The 19275-nt window shown below is 30.1% G+C and overlaps 1 protein-coding gene across 11 annotated transcripts in view; it reads left to right on the top strand.

The window, feature by feature from the left end:
• The window catches only part of LOC106063289 (uncharacterized oxidoreductase YjmC-like), a 30966-nt gene that overhangs the window by 2756 nt on the left and 8935 nt on the right, over positions 1-19275 (top strand). For 8 of the 11 annotated variants that reach the window (XM_056018086.1, XM_013221611.2, XM_056018087.1 and 5 more), the window contains 6 exons: positions 289-460; positions 1455-1562; positions 1912-1992; positions 2893-2954; positions 3750-3803; positions 3959-4057. In XM_056018086.1, the coding sequence (XP_055874061.1) occupies positions 292-460; positions 1455-1562; positions 1912-1992; positions 2893-2954; positions 3750-3803; positions 3959-4057 (573 nt within the window). In that variant the 5' untranslated portion in view covers positions 289-291. Of the gene's footprint in view, positions 1-177; positions 461-1454; positions 1563-1911; positions 1993-2892; positions 2955-3749; positions 3804-3958; positions 4058-19275 lie in introns of all 11 variants that reach the window. The other 3 variants (XM_056018091.1, XM_056018090.1, XM_056018089.1) reach the window with 1 other exon arrangement.

The following is a 19275-nucleotide window of genomic DNA, read 5'->3' as shown; positions in this document are numbered from 1 at the left end:
ATTTTGTTAGAAAAAACATATTGGTTATGATCTTAAACATGATTTTGTTAGAAAAACATATTGGTAATGATCTTAAACATGATTTTTTGAACATGAAATAATATCTTCTTTTCACATTGAACATCACATTAGTTAAAATTCTTTTATGGCAATGCATGCATCTCTTCATGTTCAAAGGCCTACTTTTAAGACATTTAACTAAAACATAAGAAAAACTGGGGCCCAGATTTATATGGTAGATTGTTACCGTACTGGCTAATTGATCAACAAGAGCATAAAACGTTGCAGATAATGGAAGCAACTGATAAAGAACTCATTATACATCCTGACAATCTTCGAGCATTCATTTTAAAATGCCTTCAAAGTGTTGGGACTCCAAAGCAGCAAGCTGAAGATTTAACAGAACTTTTAGTTTCTGCTGACCAACGTGGACACTACAGTCATGGAGTTAACAGATTGGGTAAGTTATTAAACAAATGGATTTAGTCTTTAGCTTACTTCCACTTATTTCTTCCTCATATATATCTTTCCTTTTTATTTCCCTTTTCATTGTGGGTCATTTTCCCTTTTCACTCCACTAAATTATAGTTGAATCTAAATAAGGACACCCTCATCAAAAAATGATCAAAAATTGAATTACACCCAATTTGGGAAAACATTGTGCCACCAAAATTTAAGTGAAGCAGTTTAGCATTTGATCCCTTTTTACAGAGCTTGTATCAACTCACTCTGTCTGCCTATCTGTAAATCTTACAGTATTGAGATTTAAGGCTGTAAATGTGCAGTTCTTCATCATAGTTAAGCTTTTTTTTTTTTTTATATTTTTACAATACTTATATCAACTCATTCTGTCTGTCTGTCTAATAAAAAGTTTGTATGGGTTATTTCTTCCTCACAGTCACCCAATCTTGGATCAAGCTGAAATTCTTTTTTTATCTCTTTTATTTGACAAAACTAGAATCAATGAAAAAAAAAATCCATTAGCTAATTAACTATTGGTGATTAATTATTTAGTTTGGTATATCAAACAAGGGAAAAAATTGTACTTGACTGAAGTGGTGTTATAAGCTGAATTGGTTCCCTTTATAGGTCACAGTTGCAGATTTAAAGTAAGTTTGAAACAAACAATGGATAACTATACTATCTTCTATTTTCAATTAGCACTTCACTAGCAGAGTATATCGGCTAGGGGAGGCTTGAGCAATGAGTTCAAATTCATGTTGTTCCAGTTGTTTGTTTTTTTTTTTAATTCTTTTAAAAAGCAATTACAGTAAAATTCATCCAGATATCCCTTTCTTTCTCCCCCCCCCCCCCCCTCCCCATTTTCCCAACTCGTCTAGATAAGTGTTAATTATCCATGAAGTTAGAGCCACTATTATCACTCTTCAGTTGGTGAGTTTTATTTTTGCAATGTTGAATCTTTTTTTAGCTTAAGATTGCTTATTATATTTCAGATTTTTACCTCAGTGATATCACGAATGGACTCACATGTGTGGACAAAGAACCTGAGGTAATCAAAGAAACAGTTTCAACAGCTCTTGTAGAGGGAAACAATTGCTTAGGTCAGTTAACAACATTTTATAGTTAGATTAAGATTGAACTCATATATTGTCCCATACTGAAAGCTATTAGTTGTGTTTTTTTATCATAGTAGCAATGTTTGCATAAAATAGCATTATCTTCACCTTGTAGTTTGTCCGTTTCCTATTGTTATACATAACAATCTTAGAGCGATAATAATATAGCACTAATGAATAATTAATATGAAAAGTGCTATATCCTAATCATAAACCCAAAGCACAAAAAGTTAATTCTTTCATTTACTTTTTTTTTATATTATTATTATTAGAAATTTATAAGAATAAATTTTATCTTCTTTTTTCATGATTACCTCTATATATTTCTTTTAAGGCCCAGTGGTTGGCAAATACTGCATCGACATTGCCATTCAAAAAGCTAAAACAACAGGTATAGGTTGGGTAAGTGCTAGAGGTAAGCAGCTTTTTTAATTTATGGATATATTGAATGTTTATATTAATATAGTTTTTGTTTAAAAACAAAGAAATATTATCTAATTTCCACTAATAATTATCTATCTGGTTGTTTTTTTTTAAACGGTTTAATAAAATTAAAGTTTTGTGAAATGACTGAATACTTAGTGTATTGTGTTAGGATTATCTAGAGAAGCATTTTTTGTTAAGATATTTTAGCTAAATATTATATTTAATAAGCAAAGTTTCAAATCACACATCACTTTTAATGAAAGCTGATAACCATCTGGCTAAAGCCAGTACCCGTACCAGTAGTGCTTTTGGAAACCTCCAATCAAGAGTGTGGCAGAATAAACTGCTTACATAAAAAAATCAGTGTCTACCAAGCAGTCATTCCCTCAACCCTTTTTTATGGATCTGAGATATAGGCACTATATAGAAAGCAGCTACAGATTGCCATGTTCTTGCGAATGCCAGTATAGTCAATAAAATGGGACTTCTTATAGTTCAAAAGCTATGCTGGGCAGGGCACATATCTAATATGGGGGATGAGCAATCTTTTTTGGGGAGCTGAAAGGTGGTAGACGTAATAGAAGGTCTCTCCCAGAAATGCTTTAAAGACCAGCTTAGGTGCCAACTTGCTTTAACTGACATAGAAAAAAGCACCTAACAGCAGGGGCTGTGTAGCCACATGAAATACTGCACTCTTTATTAATCTTCGAACTTGAAGACAAGCCTAATTATATTTAATAAAATCTTTTGTTTTTTTTTTCATTGTATTAGGATTCACTTTAGTTTGAGATATTTTTATATCTTGCTGTTTAAAGTTGGTGTTTTTAATTTAGGAATAAAAAAAAAAATTTTTTTAATGATTTAAATACATTGTTTTGTCTGTTTTAAGGATCCAATCATTTTGGCATAGCAGGATGGTATAGTATAAGAGCTATGCAGCAAGGATTAATTGTAAGTCTTTGAACTACTTGCCTATTTTTAACTCTTTAATACTGGTACTTAATACTTTTTTTTTACGTTGAACACAATCTTTAAAAAAAATGTGTTGGAATATCTTACCTTTTAAATTACAGACATTCCTTCAAAAGGGAGATAACTATGTCCTAAGCCTATCCATATTTTAATCTAGTCATGTTTGTTAATTAGAGACTTCTTGGTTTTCCTGGATGCTTCATTAAATCTGTTCTATGTTCTAATGGCACTAGTGAAGGAGTACTTTTATAAATTTGTTCTAGCATATTTACTAGAGGATGTTGAAGTTCCGTATTTTCTTGTTTTAAAAGTGTTCCTAGACTTATTGTTATTTAAACTTGTCTTGAACTAAATGGCACTAAAGTGTTCTATGTGAGATTTGTATATTTTATTTGTTTAATGTTACATATGTTACAAGGCAATGTGTATCCAAGAAGTCAAAGATTCAAATAATCTTAGTAATAAACTTAATTTATGTGCATGGAATAACTGTCATTGTCATACAGATAGACAGCTGCCAAATAATTGAGATGAAAAACTAGGGGCCTACGATGGGAAGTTTTAACAAAAAAATTACCTACTAAAGTACCGGATATTTAAAATTATATGTGATACAAATAAAAAATTAGAAAATTCAACATGGTTTGTTCAAATATTTTGAGATTATAAAATCATACAGTTTGCAATTAAGAATGTTTCCATTTCATAGGGCTGTAGGTTCTAAGTAAGAGGACTGCTGTGTTATTATGGATTTCATTTAATCTATTATTACAGGGCATGGCTTTTTGTAATACATCTCCCAATATGATTCCTACCAGAGCAAAAAAGGTATTCTTTAATAAACCTAATGCTTTGCTATTGTTTAAAAAGCTGTATAAAATTATACGTCTTTGGTGTAGATTTCTATTAGAAGCAACACAATGTATCAATAGCAGACATAGATTCTAACATGTGAACTAAAGAGTTGTTTCCCTTACATTTAGATGACTCTTGGTACCAATCCTATATCAGTAGCTGCAAAGGGAAATAATAATGAGGACTTTGTATTAGATATGGCCACTACTGCTGTTGCTCAAGGGAAAGTAAGTACATTTTTAAAAATGGCACATTCTCTTTTTTATCAGTAACTAGCCTGACATTACCCGCGGCCTGCGGGTCTAAGTTTGTGTTTACTAATCTAGTGGATTGGATTTAGATGTATGTTAAACTTAGCTAATGATCCTTTCAAGTTTTTTTTCTCTTTCGCTACGAAAATAAAATTAGTTTTGCGAAAATGGGTTCACCCGAAGCCGATACATTCATATCTATTAAAAACGAAAAGAGCGATAGCTTTGTTAAATGAATGGGATTATAAATCGAACAATTAAACGAAATAATTTTTAGTACGCGATTCATGAATGAATATAGATCTAGGCCTATCTCAACTCGGCTTCGCAGCTTTCGTAAACGAATGCAGTCTATTAAAAATGCTTTAGAAAACCAAATTTGATCAAAATATGAAATGAATGGACTATAATTAGTAGTATAGTATAAAACTATCTGTGCTAAGAGAAGTTTTATCATCTTAGAGTTGAATTAGAGTTTTAGATCTAGGGATGGGATTATAAAGTAAACAATTAAACGAATTAATTTTTAGTAAGCGATTCATTACGGTATTGTCTAATGAAAGAATGTTTGTCAGGAAATCTGCAGTCACAGATATAACGAACTAATTAATTCAAAAAATGCTTTTGAAACACAAAATTGAAGGTTAATTTTATTATATAATAAAATCAATGGATCTTCTTTTGTATTTTCATGTGTCAAAGTAAAAAACTATCTGCGCAAAGTGTATTTCTAAAAATTAGATCTAGGTCTAAATCCTTTCGATCTTTTCTATGTCAACATTGTAGACATGGCCTAGATCCATAAAATACTATAGCTGTAATAGAATTGGACTACTTTTTTTTTTTTTAGGGTCTTAAGTTTGTTTTAGGGCTACAATACATACACTAAGGTCTAAGTTGGTACCTAAGAAACATTCCTGCCAAGTTTTATCAAGATTGGTCAAGCGGTTTTGATGTCTATAAGTAACATACATACATACACCTCACATTCTACTTTATAGTATAGACTAGACATATGTTACCCGCGACCCGCGGGTCTTTATTTGCGCATTACTTTCGATATAGTCACTAAGAGTGTTTTGTAAACAATTAAACGAAATAATAATGTAATAAGTAAAGCCAATGTGTCAATGTAAAAATAGTGTGAATGAAGCTATTAAATCAAAATAGCTAACAGGCTTAAATCCATTTTTTTTTCAAATTAAAACATTTGCTTGTAGGCCTACATATATTTGATTAAAATTTGAGATGAATAGACTAAATTTTGTATGTTCATGTGTATAATGTATAAAGTAGATCTTGAGGTAGACATAGATCTAAATCTACACTAATCTAGAGTTAAAAATTGGCTTTTATAGAGTTCATTCTGTGCTGAGCATGCGTGAACTTTTTTTCATGAATGAATATAGGCCTATCTCAACACGGCTACGCAGCTTTAGCGAACAGCGAACGAATGTATTTAAAATGCTTTAGAAAAACAAATTTGAATGTTAATTTGATTAAAATATGAAATGAATGGACAATAATTAGTATGTTTATGTGTTAAAGCATAAAACTATCTTTGCGAAAAGAAGTTTTATCATCTTAGAGTTCAATAAGAGTTTTAGACCTAGGCCTAGGAATAGACTCAGTAGAGAGATGTGTTAATGTGTAACCATTTGGTAATAGTAATGTCTAATGAACGAATGTAGTCACAGATATCAGGTACTAATTTATGTAAAAAATGCTTTTGAATAATCTAGTGGATTGGATTTAGATGTATGTTAAACGTAGCTAATGATCCTTTCACGTTATTTCTCTTTCGCTACGAAAATAAAGTTAGTTTTGCGAAAATGGGTTTTCCCCCAAGTCGATACATTCTTATCTATTAAAAACGAAAAAAAAAAAACGATATCTTTGTTAAATGAATGGGATTATAAAGTGAACAATTAAACGAAATAATATTTAGTACACGATTCATGAATGAATATAGATCTAGGGCTCTAGGCCTATCTCAACTCGGCTTCGCAGCTTTCGTAACCGAATGTAGCTTTAGAAAACCAAATATGAATGTTTATGTGATCAAAATAAAAAGTGAATGGACTTTAATTAATATGTTTATGTGTTAAAGTATAAAACTATCTGTGCGAAGAGAAGTTTTATCATCTTAGAGTTGAATTAGAGTTTTAGATCTAGGGATGGGATTATAAAGTAAACAATTAAACGAATTAATATTTAGTACGCGATTCATTACGGTATTGTCTAATAAAAGAATGTTCGTCAGGAAATCTGTAATCACAGATATAAGGAACTAATTTATGTAAAAAATGCTTTTGAAACACAAAATTGAAGGTTAATTTTATTAAATAATGAAATCAATGGATCTTCTTTTGTATTTTCATGTGTCAAAGTAAAAAACTATCTGCGCAAAGTGTATTTCTTAAAATTAGATCTAGGTCTAAATCCTTTCTATATTTTCTCATGTCAACATTGTAGACATGGCCTAGATCCATAAAATACTATAGCTGTAATAGAGTCGGACAACTAAATTTTTTTTAGGGTCTTAAGTTTGTTTTAGGGCTACAATACATACACTACGGTCTAAGTTGGTACCCAAGGAACATTCCTGCCTAGTTTTATCAAGATTGGTCAAGCGGTTTTGATGTCTATAAGTAACATACATACATACACCACACATTCTACTTTATAATATAGACTAGACATATGTTACCCGCGACCCGCGGGTCTTTATTTGCGCATTACTTTCGATATATTTACTGAGAGTGTTTTGTAAGCAATTAAACGAAATAATAATGTAATAAGTAAAGCGAATGTGTCAATGTAAAAATAGTGTGAATAATGCTATCAAATCAAAATAGCTAATAGGCTTAAATCCATTTTTTTTGAAATTAAAACATTTGCTTTTGAATAATCTAGTGGATTGGATTTAGATTATGTTAAACGTAGCTAATGATCCTTTCACTTTATTTCAGTTTCGCTACGAAAATAAAATTAGTTTTGCGAAAATGGTTTACCCAAAGTCGATACATTCTTATCTATTAAAAACGAAAAGAGCGATAGCTTTGTTAAATAAATGGGATTATAAAATGAACAATTAAACGAAATAATTTTTAGTACGCGATTCATGAATGAATATAGATCTAGGCCTATCTCAACTCGGCTTCGCAGCTTTCGTAAACGAATGTAGCTTTAGAAAACCAAATTTGAATGTTTATTTGATCAAAATATGAAATGAATGGACTTTTAATTAATGTTTATGTGTTAAAATATAAAACTATCTGTGCGAAGAGAAGTTTTATCATCTTAGAGTTGAATTAGAGTTTTAGATCTAGGGATGGGATTATAAAGTAAACAATTAAACGAATTAATTTTTAGTAAGCGATTCATTACGGTATTGTCTAATGAAAGAATGTTTGTCAGGAAATCTGCAGTCACAGATATAACGAACTAATTAATTCAAAAAATGCTTTTGAAACACAAAATTGAAGGTTAATTTTATTATATAATAAAATCAATGGATCTTCTTTTGTATTTTCATGTGTCAAAGTAAAAAACTATCTGCGCAAAGTGTATTTCTAAAAATTAGATCTAGGTCTAAATCCTTTCGATCTTTTCTATGTCAACATTGTAGACATGGCCTAGATCCATAAAATACTATAGCTGTAATAGAATTGGACTACTTTTTTTTTTTTTTAGGGTCTTAAGTTTGTTTTAGGGCTACAATACATACACTAAGGTCTAAGTTGGTACCTAAGAAACATTCCTGCCAAGTTTTATCAAGATTGGTCAAGCGGTTTTGATGTCTATAAGTAACATACATACATACACCTCACATTCTACTTTATAGTATAGACTAGACATATGTTACCCGCGACCCGCGGGTCTTTATTTGCGCATTACTTTCGATATAGTCACTAAGAGTGTTTTGTAAACAATTAAACGAAATAATAATGTAATAAGTAAAGCCAATGTGTCAATGTAAAAATAGTGTGAATGAAGCTATTAAATCAAAATAGCTAATAGGCTTAAATCCATTTTTTTTTCAAATTAAAACATTTGCTTGTAGGCCTACATATATTTGATTAAAATTTGAGATGAATAGACTAAATTTTGTATGTTCATGTGTATAAAGTATAAAGTAGATCTTGAGGTAGACATAGATCTAAATCTACACTAATCTAGAGTTAAAAATTGGCTTTTATAGAGTTCATTCTGTGCTGAGCATGCGTGAACTTTTTTTCATGAATGAATATAGGCCTATCTCAACACGGCTACGCAGCTTTAGCGAACAGCGAACGAATGTATTTAAAATGCTTTAGAAAAACAAATTTGAATGTTAATTTGATTAAAATATGAAATGAATGGACAATAATTAGTATGTTTATGTGTTAAAGCATAAAACTATCTTTGCGAAAAGAAGTTTTATCATCTTAGAGTTCAATAAGAGTTTTAGACCTAGGCCTAGGAATAGACTCAGTAGAGAGATGTGTTAATGTTTAACCATTTGGTAATAGTAATGTCTAATGAACGAATGTAGTCACAGATATCAGGTACTAATTTATGTAAAAAATGCTTTTGAATAATCTAGTGGATTGGATTTAGATGTATGTTAAACATAGCTAATGATCCTTTCACGTTATTTCTCTTTCGCTACGAAAATAAAGTTAGTTTTGCGAAAATGGGTTTTCCCCCAAGTCGATACATTCTTATCTATTAAAAACGAAAAAAAAAAAACGATATCTTTGTTAAATGAATGGGATTATAAAGTGAACAATTAAACGAAATAATATTTAGTACACGATTCGTGAATGAATATAGATCTAGGGCTCTAGGCCTATCTCAACTCGGCTTCGCAGCTTTCGTAACCGAATGTAGCTTTAGAAAACCAAATATGAATGTTTATGTGATCAAAATAAAAAGTGAATGGACTTTAATTAATGTTTATGTGTTAAAATATAAAACTATCTGTGCGAAGAGAAGTTTTATCATCTTAGAGTTGAATTAGAGTTTTAGATCTAGGGATGGGATTATAAAGTAAACAATTAAACGAATTAATATTTAGTACGCGATTCATTACGGTATTGTCTAATAAAAGAATGTTCGTCAGGAAATCTGTAATCACAGATATAAGGAACTAATTTATGTAAAAAATGCTTTTGAAACACAAAATTGAAGGTTAATTTTATTAAATAATGAAATCAATGGATCTTCTTTTGTATTTTCATGTGTCAAAGTAAAAAACTATCTGCGCAAAGTGTATTTCTTAAAATTAGATCTAGGTCTAAATCCTTTCTATATTTTCTCATGTCAACATTGTAGACATGGCCTAGATCCATAAAATACTATAGCTGTAATAGAGTCGGACAACTAAATTTTTTTTAGGGTCTTAAGTTTGTTTTAGGGCTACAATACATACACTACGGTCTAAGTTGGTACCCAAGGAACATTCCTGCCTAGTTTTATCAAGATTGGTCAAGCGGTTTTGATGTCTATAAGTAACATACATACATACACCACACATTCTACTTTATAATATAGACTAGACATATGTTACCCGCGACCCGCGGGTCTTTATTTGCGCATTACTTTCGATATATTTACTGAGAGTGTTTTGTAAGCAATTAAACGAAATAATAATGTAATAAGTAAAGCGAATGTGTCAATGTAAAAATAGTGTGAATAATGCTATCAAATCAAAATAGCTAATAGGCTTAAATCCATTTTTTTTGAAATTAAAACATTTGCTTTTGAATAATCTAGTGGATTGGATTTAGATTATGTTAAACGTAGCTAATGATCCTTTCACTTTATTTCAGTTTCGCTACGAAAATAAAATTAGTTTTGCGAAAATGGTTTACCCAAAGTCGATACATTCTTATCTATTAAAAACGAAAAGAGCGATAGCTTTGTTAAATAAATGGGATTATAAAATGAACAATTAAACGAAATAATTTTTAGTACGCGATTCATGAATGAATATAGATCTAGGCCTATCTCAACTCGGCTTCGCAGCTTTCGTAAACGAATGTAGCTTTAGAAAACCAAATTTGAATGTTTATTTGATCAAAATATGAAATGAATGGACTTTTAATTAATGTTTATGTGTTAAAATATAAAACTATCTGTGCGAAGAGAAGTTTTATCATCTTAGAGTTGAATTAGAGTTTTAGATCTAGGGATGGGATTATAAAGTAAACAATTAAACGAATTAATTTTTAGTAAGCGATTCATTACGGTATTGTCTAATGAAAGAATGTTTGTCAGGAAATCTGCAGTCACAGATATAACGAACTAATTAATTCAAAAAATGCTTTTGAAACACAAAATTGAAGGTTAATTTTATTATATAATAAAATCAATGGATCTTCTTTTGTATTTTCATGTGTCAAAGTAAAAAACTATCTGCGCAAAGTGTATTTCTAAAAATTAGATCTAGGTCTAAATCCTTTCGATCTTTTCTATGTCAACATTGTAGACATGGCCTAGATCCATAAAATACTATAGCTGTAATAGAATTGGACTACTTTTTTTTTTTTTTAGGGTCTTAAGTTTGTTTTAGGGCTACAATACATACACTAAGGTCTAAGTTGGTACCTAAGAAACATTCCTGCCAAGTTTTATCAAGATTGGTCAAGCGGTTTTGATGTCTATAAGTAACATACATACATACACCTCACATTCTACTTTATAGTATAGACTAGACATATGTTACCCGCGACCCGCGGGTCTTTATTTGCGCATTACTTTCGATATAGTCACTAAGAGTGTTTTGTAAACAATTAAACGAAATAATAATGTAATAAGTAAAGCCAATGTGTCAATGTAAAAATAGTGTGAATGAAGCTATTAAATCAAAATAGCTAATAGGCTTAAATCCATTTTTTTTTCAAATTAAAACATTTGCTTGTAGGCCTACATATATTTGATTAAAATTTGAGATGAATAGACTAAATTTTGTATGTTCATGTGTATAAAGTATAAAGTAGATCTTGAGGTAGACATAGATCTAAATCTACACTAATCTAGAGTTAAAAATTGGCTTTTATAGAGTTCATTCTGTGCTGAGCATGCGTGAACTTTTTTTCATGAATGAATATAGGCCTATCTCAACACGGCTACGCAGCTTTAGCGAACAGCGAACGAATGTATTTAAAATGCTTTAGAAAAACAAATTTGAATGTTAATTTGATTAAAATATGAAATGAATGGACAATAATTAGTATGTTTATGTGTTAAAGCATAAAACTATCTTTGCGAAAAGAAGTTTTATCATCTTAGAGTTCAATAAGAGTTTTAGACCTAGGCCTAGGAATAGACTCAGTAGAGAGATGTGTTAATGTTTAACCATTTGGTAATAGTAATGTCTAATGAACGAATGTAGTCACAGATATCAGGTACTAATTTATGTAAAAAATGCTTTTGAATAATCTAGTGGATTGGATTTAGATGTATGTTAAACATAGCTAATGATCCTTTCACGTTATTTCTCTTTCGCTACGAAAATAAAGTTAGTTTTGCGAAAATGGGTTTTCCCCCAAGTCGATACATTCTTATCTATTAAAAACGAAAAAAAAAACGATATCTTTGTTAAATGAATGGGATTATAAAGTGAACAATTAAACGAAATAATATTTAGTACACGATTCGTGAATGAATATAGATCTAGGGCTCTAGGCCTATCTCAACTCGGCTTCGCAGCTTTCGTAACCGAATGTAGCTTTAGAAAACCAAATATGAATGTTTATGTGATCAAAATAAAAAGTGAATGGACTTTAATTAATATGTTTATGTGTTAAAGTATAAAACTATCTGTGCGAAGAGAAGTTTTATCATCTTAGAGTTGAATTAGAGTTTTAGATCTAGGGATGGGATTATAAAGTAAACAATTAAACGAATTAATATTTAGTACGCGATTCATTACGGTATTGTCTAATAAAAGAATGTTCGTCAGGAAATCTGTAATCACAGATATAAGGAACTAATTTATGTAAAAAATGCTTTTGAAACACAAAATTGAAGGTTAATTTTATTAAATAATGAAATCAATGGATCTTCTTTTGTATTTTCATGTGTCAAAGTAAAAAACTATCTGCGCAAAGTGTATTTCTTAAAATTAGATCTAGGTCTAAATCCTTTCTATATTTTCTCATGTCAACATTGTAGACATGGCCTAGATCCATAAAATACTATAGCTGTAATAGAGTCGGACAACTAAATTTTTTTTAGGGTCTTAAGTTTGTTTTAGGGCTACAATACATACACTACGGTCTAAGTTGGTACCCAAGGAACATTCCTGCCTAGTTTTATCAAGATTGGTCAAGCGGTTTTGATGTCTATAAGTAACATACATACATACATACATACATACATACATACATACACCACACATTCTACTTTATAATATAGACTAGACATATGTTACCCGCGACCCGCGGGTCTTTATTTGCGCATTACTTTCGATATATTTACTGAGAGTGTTTTGTAAGCAATTAAACGAAATAATAATGTAATAAGTAAAGCGAATGTGTCAATGTAAAAATAGTGTGAATAATGCTATCAAATCAAAATAGCTAATAGGCTTAAATCCATTTTTTTTGAAATTAAAACATTTGCTTTTGAATAATCTAGTGGATTGGATTTAGATTATGTTAAACGTAGCTAATGATCCTTTCACTTTATTTCAGTTTCGCTACGAAAATAAAATTAGTTTTGCGAAAATGGTTTACCCAAAGTCGATACATTCTTATCTATTAAAAACGAAAAGAGCGATAGCTTTGTTAAATAAATGGGATTATAAAATGAACAATTAAACGAAATAATTTTTAGTACGCGATTCATGAATGAATATAGATCTAGGCCTATCTCAACTCGGCTTCGCAGCTTTCGTAAACGAATGTAGCTTTAGAAAACCAAATTTGAATGTTTATTTGATCAAAATATGAAATGAATGGACTTTTAATTAATGTTTATGTGTTAAAATATAAAACTATCTGTGCGAAGAGAAGTTTTATCATCTTAGAGTTGAATTAGAGTTTTAGATCTAGGGATGGGATTATAAAGTAAACAATTAAACGAATTAATTTTTAGTAAGCGATTCATTACGGTATTGTCTAATGAAAGAATGTTTGTCAGGAAATCTGCAGTCACAGATATAACGAACTAATTAATTCAAAAAATGCTTTTGAAACACAAAATTGAAGGTTAATTTTATTATATAATAAAATCAATGGATCTTCTTTTGTATTTTCATGTGTCAAAGTAAAAAACTATCTGCGCAAAGTGTATTTCTAAAAATTAGATCTAGGTCTAAATCCTTTCGATCTTTTCTATGTCAACATTGTAGACATGGCCTAGATCCATAAAATACTATAGCTGTAATAGAATTGGACTACTTTTTTTTTTTTTTAGGGTCTTAAGTTTGTTTTAGGGCTACAATACATACACTAAGGTCTAAGTTGGTACCTAAGAAACATTCCTGCCAAGTTTTATCAAGATTGGTCAAGCGGTTTTGATGTCTATAAGTAACATACATACATACACCTCACATTCTACTTTATAGTATAGACTAGACATATGTTACCCGCGACCCGCGGGTCTTTATTTGCGCATTACTTTCGATATAGTCACTAAGAGTGTTTTGTAAACAATTAAACGAAATAATAATGTAATAAGTAAAGCCAATGTGTCAATGTAAAAATAGTGTGAATGAAGCTATTAAATCAAAATAGCTAATAGGCTTAAATCCATTTTTTTTTCAAATTAAAACATTTGCTTGTAGGCCTACATATATTTGATTAAAATTTGAGATGAATAGACTAAATTTTGTATGTTCATGTGTATAAAGTATAAAGTAGATCTTGAGGTAGACATAGATCTAAATCTACACTAATCTAGAGTTAAAAATTGGCTTTTATAGAGTTCATTCTGTGCTGAGCATGCGTGAACTTTTTTTCATGAATGAATATAGGCCTATCTCAACACGGCTACGCAGCTTTAGCGAACAGCGAACGAATGTATTTAAAATGCTTTAGAAAAACAAATTTGAATGTTAATTTGATTAAAATATGAAATGAATGGACAATAATTAGTATGTTTATGTGTTAAAGCATAAAACTATCTTTGCGAAAAGAAGTTTTATCATCTTAGAGTTCAATAAGAGTTTTAGACCTAGGCCTAGGAATAGACTCAGTAGAGAGATGTGTTAATGTTTAACCATTTGGTAATAGTAATGTCTAATGAACGAATGTAGTCACAGATATCAGGTACTAATTTATGTAAAAAATGCTTTTGAATAATCTAGTGGATTGGATTTAGATGTATGTTAAACATAGCTAATGATCCTTTCACGTTATTTCTCTTTCGCTACGAAAATAAAGTTAGTTTTGCGAAAATGGGTTTTCCCCCAAGTCGATACATTCTTATCTATTAAAAACGAAAAAAAAAAAAACGATATCTTTGTTAAATGAATGGGATTATAAAGTGAACAATTAAACGAAATAATATTTAGTACACGATTCGTGAATGAATATAGATCTAGGGCTCTAGGCCTATCTCAACTCGGCTTCGCAGCTTTCGTAACCGAATGTAGCTTTAGAAAACCAAATATGAATGTTTATGTGATCAAAATAAAAAGTGAATGGACTTTAATTAATATGTTTATGTGTTAAAGTATAAAACTATCTGTGCGAAGAGAAGTTTTATCATCTTAGAGTTGAATTAGAGTTTTAGATCTAGGGATGGGATTATAAAGTAAACAATTAAACGAATTAATATTTAGTACGCGATTCATTACGGTATTGTCTAATAAAAGAATGTTCGTCAGGAAATCTGTAATCACAGATATAAGGAACTAATTTATGTAAAAAATGCTTTTGAAACACAAAATTGAAGGTTAATTTTATTAAATAATGAAATCAATGGATCTTCTTTTGTATTTTCATGTGTCAAAGTAAAAAACTATCTGCGCAAAGTGTATTTCTTAAAATTAGATCTAGGTCTAAATCCTTTCTATATTTTCTCATGTCAACATTGTAGACATGGCCTAGATCCATAAAATACTATAGCTGTAATAGAGTCGGACAACTAAATTTTTTTTAGGGTCTTAAGTTTGTTTTAGGGCTACAATACATACACTACGGTCTAAGTTGGTACCCAAGGAACATTCCTGCCTAGTTTTATCAAGATTGGTCAAGCGGTTTTGATGTCTATAAGTAACATACATACATACACCACACATTCTACTTTATAATATAGACTAGACATATGTTACCCGCGACCCGCGGGTCTTTATTTGCGCATTACTTTCGATATATTTACTGAGAGTATTTTGTAAGCAATTAAACGAAATAATAATGTAATAAGTAAAGCGAATGTGTCAATGTAAAAATAGTGTGAATAATGCTATCAAATCAAAATAGCTAATAGGCTTAAATCCATTTTTTTTGAAATTAAAACATTTGCTTTTGAATAATCTAGTGGATTGGATTTAGATTATGTTAAACGTAGCTAATGATCCTTTCACTTTATTTCAGTTTCGCTACGAAAATAAAATTAGTTTTGCGAAAATGGTTTACCCAAAGTCGATACATTCTTATCTATTAAAAACGAAAAGAGCGATAGCTTTGTTAAATAAATGGGATTATAAAATGAACAATTAAACGAAATAATTTTTAGTACGCGATTCATGAATGAATATAGATCTAGGCCTATCTCAACTCGGCTTCGCAGCTTTCGTAAACGAATGTAGCTTTAGAAAACCAAATTTGAATGTTTATTTGATCAAAATATGAAATGAATGGACTTTTAATTAATGTTTATGTGTTAAAATATAAAACTATCTGTGCGAAGAGAAGTTTTATCATCTTAGAGTTGAATTAGAGTTTTAGATCTAGGGATGGGATTATAAAGTAAACAATTAAACGAATTAATTTTTAGTAAGCGATTCATTACGGTATTGTCTAATGAAAGAATGTTTGTCAGGAAATCTGCAGTCACAGATATAACGAACTAATTAATTCAAAAAAATGCTTTTGAAACACAAAATTGAAGGTTAATTTTATTATATAATAAAATCAATGGATCTTCTTTTGTATTTTCATGTGTCAAAGTAAAAAACTATCTGCGCAAAGTGTATTTCTAAAAATTAGATCTAGGTCTAAATCCTTTCGATCTTTTCTATGTCAACATTGTAGACATGGCCTAGATCCATAAAATACTATAGCTGTAATAGAATTGGACTACTTTTTTTTTTTTTTAGGGTCTTAAGTTTGTTTTAGGGCTACAATACATACACTAAGGTCTAAGTTGGTACCTAAGAAACATTCCTGCCAAGTTTTATCAAGATTGGTCAAGCGGTTTTGATGTCTATAAGTAACATACATACATACACCTCACATTCTACTTTATAGTATAGACTAGACATATGTTACCCGCGACCCGCGGGTCTTTATTTGCGCATTACTTTCGATATAGTCACTAAGAGTGTTTTGTAAACAATTAAACGAAATAATAATGTAATAAGTAAAGCCAATGTGTCAATGTAAAAATAGTGTGAATGAAGCTATTAAATCAAAATAGCTAATAGGCTTAAATCCATTTTTTTTTCAAATTAAAACATTTGCTTGTAGGCCTACATATATTTGATTAAAATTTGAGATGAATAGACTAAATTTTGTATGTTCATGTGTATAAAGTATAAAGTAGATCTTGAGGTAGACATAGATCTAAATCTACACTAATCTAGAGTTAAAAATTGGCTTTTATAGAGTTCATTCTGTGCTGAGCATGCGTGAACTTTTTTTCATGAATGAATATAGGCCTATCTCAACACGGCTACGCAGCTTTAGCGAACAGCGAACGAATGTATTTAAAATGCTTTAGAAAAACAAATTTGAATGTTAATTTGATTAAAATATGAAATGAATGGACAATAATTAGTATGTTTATGTGTTAAAGCATAAAACTATCTTTGCGAAAAGAAGTTTTATCATCTTAGAGTTCAATAAGAGTTTTAGACCTAGGCCTAGGAATAGACTCAGTAGAGAGATGTGTTAATGTTTAACCATTTGGTAATAGTAATGTCTAATGAACGAATGTAGTCACAGATATCAGGTACTAATTTATGTAAAAAATGCTTTTGAATAATCTAGTGGATTGGATTTAGATGTATGTTAAACATAGCTAATGATCCTTTCACGTTATTTCTCTTTCGCTACGAAAATAAAGTTAGTTTTGCGAAAATGGGTTTTCCCCCAAGTCGATACATTCTTATCTATTAAAAACGAAAAAAAAAAAACGATATCTTTGTTAAATGAATGGGATTATAAAGTGAACAATTAAACGAAATAATATTTAGTACACGATTCGTGAATGAATATAGATCTAGGGCTCTAGGCCTATCTCAACTCGGCTTCGCAGCTTTCGTAACCGAATGTAGCTTTAGAAAACCAAATATGAATGTTTATGTGATCAAAATAAAAAGTGAATGGACTTTAATTAATGTTTATGTGTTAAAATATAAAACTATCTGTGCGAAGAGAAGTTTTATCATCTTAGAGTTGAATTAGAGTTTTAGATCTAGGGATGGGATTATAAAGTAAACAATTAAACGAATTAATATTTAGTACGCGATTCATTACGGTATTGTCTAATAAAAGAATGTTCGTCAGGAAATCTGTAATCACAGATATAAGGAACTAATTTATGTAAAAAATGCTTTTGAAACACAAAATTGAAGGTTAATTTTATTAAATAATGAAATCAATGGATCTTCTTTTGTATTTTCATGTGTCAAAGTAAAAAACTATCTGCGCAAAGTGTATTTCTTAAAATTAGATCTAGGTCTAAATCCTTTCTATATTTTCTCATGTCAACATTGTAGACATGGCCTAGATCCATAAAATACTATAGCTGTAATAGAGTCGGACAACTAAATTTTTTTTAGGGTCTTAAGTTTGTTTTAGGGCTACAATACATACACTACGGTCTAAGTTGGTACCCAAGGAACATTCCTGCCTAGTTTTATCAAGATTGGTCAAGCGGTTTTGATGTCTATAAGTAACATACATACATACATACATACATACATACATACACCACACATTCTACTTTATAATATAGACTAGACATATGTTACCCGCGACCCGCGGGTCTTTATTTGCGCATTACTTTCGATATATTTACTGAGAGTGTTTTGTAAGCAATTAAACGAAATAATAATGTAATAAGTAAAGCGAATGTGTCAATGTAAAAATAGTGTGAATAATGCTATCAAATCAAAATAGCTAATAGGCTTAAATCCATTTTTTTTGAAATTAAAACATTTGCTTTTGAATAATCTAGTGGATTGGATTTAGATTATGTTAAACGTAGCTAATGATCCTTTCACTTTATTTCAGTTTCGCTACGAAAATAAAATTAGTTTTGCGAAAATGGTTTACCCAAAGTCGATACATTCTTATCTATTAAAAACGAAAAGAGCGATAGCTTTGTTAAATAAATGGGATTATAAAATGAACAATTAAACGAAATAATTTTTAGTACGCGATTCATGAATGAATATAGATCTAGGCCTATCTCAACTCGGCTTCGCAGCTTTCGTAAACGAATGTAGCTTTAGAAAACCAAATTTGAATGTTTATTTGATCAAAATATGAAATGAATGGACTTTTAATTAATGTTTATGTGTTAAAATATAAAACTATCTGTGCGAAGAGAAGTTTTATCATCTTAGAGTTGAATTAGAGTTTTAGATCTAGGGATGGGATTATAAAGTAAACAATTAAACGAATTAATTTTTAGTAAGCGATTCATTACGGTATTGTCTAATGAAAGAATGTTTGTCAGGAAATCTGCAGTCACAGATATAACGAACTAATTAATTCAAAAAATGCTTTTGAAACACAAAATTGAAGGTTAATTTTATTATATAATAAAATCAATGGATCTTCTTTTGTATTTTCATGTGTCAAAGTAAAAAACTATCTGCGCAAAGTGTATTTCTAAAAATTAGATCTAGGTCTAAATCCTTTCGATCTTTTCTATGTCAACATTGTAGACATGGCCTAGATCCATAAAATACTATAGCTGTAATAAAATTGGACTACTTTTTTTTTTTTTTAGGGTCTTAAGTTTGTTTTAGGGCTACAATACATACACTAAGGTCTAAGTTGGTACCTAAGAAACATTCCTGCCAA

Source organism: Biomphalaria glabrata, chromosome 1 (assembly GCF_947242115.1).
Source record: "Biomphalaria glabrata chromosome 1, xgBioGlab47.1, whole genome shotgun sequence".
Classification (NCBI taxonomy): domain Eukaryota; kingdom Metazoa; phylum Mollusca; class Gastropoda; family Planorbidae; genus Biomphalaria; species Biomphalaria glabrata.
This window is presented reverse-complemented; position numbering and strand designations above follow the sequence as displayed.